General features: G+C 42.9%; 1 protein-coding gene across 7 annotated transcripts in view; it reads left to right on the top strand.

The window, feature by feature from the left end:
- Nucleotides 1–693: 693 nt before the first annotated feature.
- The window catches only part of arid1b (AT-rich interactive domain 1B), a 717,990-nt gene continuing 712,683 nt past the window's right edge, over nt 694–6,000 (top strand). For all 7 annotated transcript variants that reach the window (XM_072507646.1, XM_072507663.1, XM_072507657.1 and 4 more), the window contains exon 1: nt 694–2,343. In XM_072507646.1, the coding sequence (XP_072363747.1) occupies nt 1,051–2,343 (1,293 nt within the window). In that variant the 5' untranslated portion in view covers nt 694–1,050. The remainder of the gene's footprint in view (nt 2,344–6,000) is intronic.

Below are 6,000 nucleotides of genomic sequence, written 5' to 3'. Positions count from 1 at the left end.
GGCACACGCAATGTAAAAGGAAACATAGGTCACGCTTGGAATGGGAAATAACGAAAGGCATTTAGTCCTAAACATATTTTAATACCAATATTTGCAACAAGTATTAAAAATATGTATACACCTCTTAGATGGTTTTAAAATAATACGGTTTATGCAGGGAAACCTATTGAACTACCATTATCATTTTATAAAGATAACCATTATCATTTCATAAAGACAACCATTATCATTTTATATAGACAATGATGATCATAAACTGCTCTTTTCTAAATTGGAAACCAAGTTAGAATAGTTAATAGGAAGGGCATTTTGTTTGATGCAGGGTCAGTTCTATAATGTTTAAAGCTTCGTGGAAGATACATTTAATGCAGAACAACTACCTTTGCAAATCACAGTAAATAGCGACAAATTAGGGAAGACTCATAAAAGTGAACTAAATGTAGTAATTCAGACCATTGATCTGTATCATATAAAATTTGAAAATTAAGAGGTTTAAAAATAATTGTATGTAAACACACCCTGTACATGCTTAAAAGGTGGATTATAAATATCAGAAAGGATATGACAAATTGGAATCCATTGTTTCAAAATTGAAGATAAAATTATATTTTGAAAGGCCAATATTGTGCGGTCTATGTCTGAGGCTCCAGCCCATGTTTTCGAGCTGATGTGCAGTAATCAGAGGAATGGATAATAGTTGTTGGAGTCCTCATGCCATGCTGGGCCAGAGGCTCAGCTAGACATGTATTTACCCATATCCGGGTTAGAGAGGAAAGGAAAGTTTGATTTTTAAAACAGATCTAGAGAAAGTTTTCTACCTATTTAGCCAAACGGAGGAATAGAAAATAGAATTTAATATATTATAATAATCATCATGCAACAAAAGAGAGCGTGAGCCTTTTTTCTTTTGCTTTCAAACTGGAGGAGGACGAGTTTTTTTTTCTCTTTTTAATAATATTTAATGATCGGGTGTAAAAGGAAGAGAAGAAGCAGACGTGTCTGTGTCTCTCCTTGCTCCCCTCCTCGCTCTCTGACTGGATTTTCTGAGAGATGATCATGGCCGCTCAAGTAGCAGCAGCTCCGGCCAACAGTAACAGCAGTGGCGGCAGCCCCGGCCTGAGCAACCGAGACCCTGACAGCATCAACAGCGGAAAACCGGCAGCCCCGGCCGCGGGAGGAGAGCTCAGTGGCAGCGGCGGAGATCCCAGTGGCGGCGGCAGCTTGAACTTGAACAGCGTTGATCATCTTCACCATCCCCGACACCACCACCACCACCCCCACCAGCAGCACCACGGCGAGCTCAACATGGCCAACTCCTCGGGCCCCTGCCCCGGCCCGGCGAATAACAACGGCGGCGCTGCTGGAGACCCGGGGTCGGCCCCGTCCAACCCCGAGCCAACGCACAAAGAACCCGCCTCGGCCTCGCCTTCCTCGGCATCCACCTCCTCGTCCTCCGCGGCCAGCGAGGCGGGGATCATTCCCAATCACAAGCTGAAAGCCACCGGCGCAGAGTTGTTGCTTCCTCCCCATCACCAAGGAGAAGGAGGCGGCGGGGCAGAGACTCAACATGGAGGCGGCAGTAAAGACAACATCTTGTTAACCGCCGACAACCAGGGCAACAACAACAACAAGGCTGACGACCAACTGCTGAAAATGGGTGACCAGAGGTACGAGCACCCGGCAGCCGCGGGATCAAATAACCAAGCGGGCCCGGCGCCCGGCCTCTCCGATTATAACAATTATTACCGAGCAGCGGCGGCAGGAACAGGCCCCGGTCCCGGACCTTACTTCGATCAACATGGCGGACAACAAAGCCCCGGGCTTGGGCTTCACCCTTCCACCAGCCTGGAGCTGAGTGCCAGCCCGCTGCACAACTCTCACGACGGCTACTCCAACAACTACAACCATTACCCGGGCTACAGGGCGGCCTACAGCAGCCCCGGCTACGGCATGATGAACTCACCCAGGGCCAACAATCTGGGAGCCAGCACGGCCACCAACAGCGGCCACCAACATCACCACCACGGCAAGCAGCAGCCGCCTCTGGCCGGGGCATTTCAGCGTTACTCAGGCCAGAGCCAGCACTCGGGGGCTACGCCGACCCTCAACCAGCTTCTGACCTCCCCCAGCCCCATGAGGGGATACGGCTTTCCGGACTACAGCAACCCTGGCGCTTCGCAGGCTTCGCTCAAAGGGAGCGACATGGGCAGTCATTACGGAGTAGGGAGCAGCCAAGCCTGGGGAGGAGGTGGCGGCGGTGGAGGAGCAGCAGTGGCAGGACAAGCTCGCAGCCACCCGGCCATGAGCCCCGGCAGCTCGGCGCAACCTCTGGGCAGAACACAGGTAAAGCGGCCTGAGTGTGTGTCTTTCACCCTGCAGTGGGAGCAGAGCTGGTGTTGTGCGATATGAAGACATTAGAGAGAAAGCAGTCCTTGAAGTGCTGGTCAGGGGCATAGGCCGCGCTACCTTTCCTATCACCTCTTGCTGAAAAAGAGTTTTAATGACTCATTTTGTTGGGAAACGCCGTTTGCGGGGAGTTGGCGCTGCCTTTTTGCCCCAAACGAAGGGTGTCCGCTGTGTGGGCTTTTATTTTTGCACTGATCTGATAACGTACAACTTCCAATTGGGTACTTCTATATTAAATAAATGTTAAATTTTCTTTTATTCGTTTTAAACTGCTATCTGGGATGTTTTTGTTGACCCCACCCATCTCGCAATATGTTATTTTTGCCCTCCGGGCAGGTCAGGTTGATTTTTGTTTCATGGTGTGTGAAAACTGGCAGCTCCGTTCAACTCGCACTCGAGTCTCTTCACCTTCTTTTGCAAGGTTTGCAATTTGAATTGTGGAGGTAAAAGGCCTGGAATCGAGTCTCCAGACAGCTGCCTCTGAGTTGACATCTAATCTGCCATCTGATTGGCTCTCACACTCACCACTGGGTATTTATCAGTGCTGATGTAAACACAAGTTGCTGAACATCACAAATCCACATTGCACATTCTCCAAGAATCCACACAATTGACACAGCGCTTAAACCATTGAAACATAGGAAAAATATATCTCTCGCCCCCTCTTCACACCCCCTCCCCCAACACCCTGGAGACGTATTTTAAAATCTAATGTTGTCATTCTACATTAATTGCATTAAAAAAGGCACTTAATTTAAATTCGACCCACACTAGATAAATAATTTCTTCAAAATCAAGCTGTTGAAAAAATATTTATATTGTTCTGTAATAAACAGCTTGTGTCAATTTAATAAAATCAAGCATTAATTGTACATTTTAGTAATTTCATGAAACAGTAATATATTGTTCCATATGTTTCAAAACCCGTTCCTCATGACCAAGAAATATGCTTATCCGACTAATTGCTAAGTAAACTAGAGCTGACTAGCACTTTATTGAAATATTTATGAAATTAAATTTGTACAAGTGATTATTATGTCCTAATTCATTTAAAAAAAAACGTTATATTGTCCAAGGAGTACTGCATGTGGAGCAGTTTTCCTTTGTTAAATATCATACATGTTACTGCTTTTGATACAACGTCAATTGTAGTAATGTAGTACTATGACTTTACTTCTAAACTAAATTTATTGTTTTGAAAAATCACTTCTATCTGAGTTCTTATGGTAACTACTGTGTGTGGTACAGCCATATAGACCAGGGAGTGCTTGGTACAATTCCATCTCCATTATGCAGATAATCATAGAATTTACAGTGCAGAAGGAGGCCATTCAGCCCATCGAGTCTGCACCGGCCTTTGGAAAGAGCACCCATAACCCACGCCTCTACTCCATCACTCTATCCCCGTAACCCAACCTAACCTTCTGGACACAATTTAGCATGGCCAATCCACCTAATCTGCACATCTTTGGACTGTGGGAGGAAACCCCTGGAGGAAACCCACGCAGACTCGAAAGTGCAAACTTCCCACAGTCACCCAAGGCCGGAATTGAACCCAGGTCCCTGGAGCTGTGAGTCAGCAGTGCTAACCACTGTGCCACCATGCCATGTGCTGATAGTTGCAACTTAAGTGAATTCCATGAGTAGTTTCAACCTCTTTGGCAAAAGAGCTGAAGATTGGTGAACATTTGTTGAACGTTGAAGAACAGGTTTGTACTGGAGTGTGATGGCATCCTTACTAAATGATGAACTTTCCAACATATGTGGATTTTAGACATAAAATATGCAATTTGAGGGAAGTTTTGAAGAGTTGCTGGTGTCTGGAATCCTGCATGAGTTGCTCTCTTCAGGAGAAAGGCAGAAAACAGAATAATTGTTTTAATGAAGCTCAAATTGGCACATCATAGGAAAAGTGTTTTGCAATGATTCATAATTCTGTAAGGCAGTTGATCCGAGGTAGTAAGAAGCAATTTCTTTGTGCAAAATGTTTGGGATGGAGTGAATGTGGATCTATTTGAATATATTTAAAACCATACAGTTATCAAATTATTTGTCTAAAAATTTTACTTGTTAATTTTTAAATTATATCTCATAAGGATTTCACTAAAATGTAATGAATATTATATTTTAATCCATTTAAATTACAAAAAAAAGTCAGACTTACAGATTTTGTCCTCTTACACTATTTAATGAGAGCGTTTGCTGCTATCAAAACGTTTATTTTGTTCCTGTAACTAATACTGATGTTTGGATAATTAGTTAATTGGAAAAATCTTGGCATTATCTTGAGTATCTGAGCCAGATGATTATTAAATATGCTTTTTGGGTAAGTTGATTATGAAATATGTTTTATTGTGTTTGGAAATTATCATCTACAAATGGGCTTTTGTAATATAAAGCTCTCTGTGGACTAAGCTGAAGGCAGGACCAATGTTGAGATTCAGAAATGTCTGATCAATTGCACATCCTGTTACAAGTTTGCTGTGTTTTTAGTTTTTGCAGAGTCTATTGGTTATAACATCATGTTCCTTGGTTCACAGATTCCATTTAAGGTGAAAATAAATGTTTAGCTTTATTATCACAGACCTGGTTGAATTGTGAACACTTTAAAGTATTGGAAGTCATTACTTTGTATTTGTGGTGTTGTGAGTTCATCTTTGGATTCTATTTCATTTTAGACTTGGGTTATGATTTAGTATTACTGCAGCGCGTAATTTGTTCAAAAACCTTCCAGGTGCTAAATCACACTGAGACCGAGTACAAATGTTGGAAAAGAAATCTGATATAATTCAGTAGGAACTGCAAACTGTTTCTTTTCTTGGAATATTCCTGTTGGATATAATTAAGGCCTGCTTGCCTGAAGCAGTTGTGTATTGTGGCCAGTTTGAACAACCAACCAACATGCTTCAAAGCCTCTATGTTGGTTTTCCTCATTCCTTTCTCTTTCCCGCAACCCACCTGTGCGTAATATATTTTCAAACCAAACATACAGCTGGAAATTCTAGCTGTTATGCTCCATCACTGGCCACTAGGCGGTGTATGAAAAAGACAAGGACTGACTGACCTTTGGGTTATCCAACTGAGGTTCTGCTTTTTTCTCCCTGCTCTGTACAACTGAGAATGGAAATAGTGAGCATAAACCCCCAGCAAATAAATTATGATCTTGGAATCCCAATATGTTGAGCTTATGTGTGACCTGTAACTATGCAACTTATGTATTGCAGCTGCACCAAGGCACATTTTTTTTTCCTTTTTAGGGAATTACCAGGCTTTTTCCTAGGTCTGTGGTCAAGCCTTGAAGTACACTGTATTATAGCCACATACTGATACTTGTGTCACTGGCCTTGTGAATTGGAATCCAATAATCTACCTAGTTTCGCTTAGCATTGAACTTGTATAATTCTTTGTAACCACTGATGGCTTCTATGCAACGTGCAGTATGACATGGAAAATATACAATTTATATTTCCTCAATTCTGATCACTTTACCTCTAAAGAATCACTCTTTTGCACCATTGTGTGTTTTTGCAGTCTCCCACATTGCTTTTGTGAGTTCTCTGAAATGGTGCTCATTTTCGGGCTTTGTACTGATTA

This window comes from Scyliorhinus torazame, chromosome 1 (genome assembly GCF_047496885.1).
Source record: "Scyliorhinus torazame isolate Kashiwa2021f chromosome 1, sScyTor2.1, whole genome shotgun sequence".
Taxonomy (NCBI): Eukaryota; Metazoa; Chordata; class Chondrichthyes; order Carcharhiniformes; family Scyliorhinidae; genus Scyliorhinus; species Scyliorhinus torazame.
This window is presented reverse-complemented; position numbering and strand designations above follow the sequence as displayed.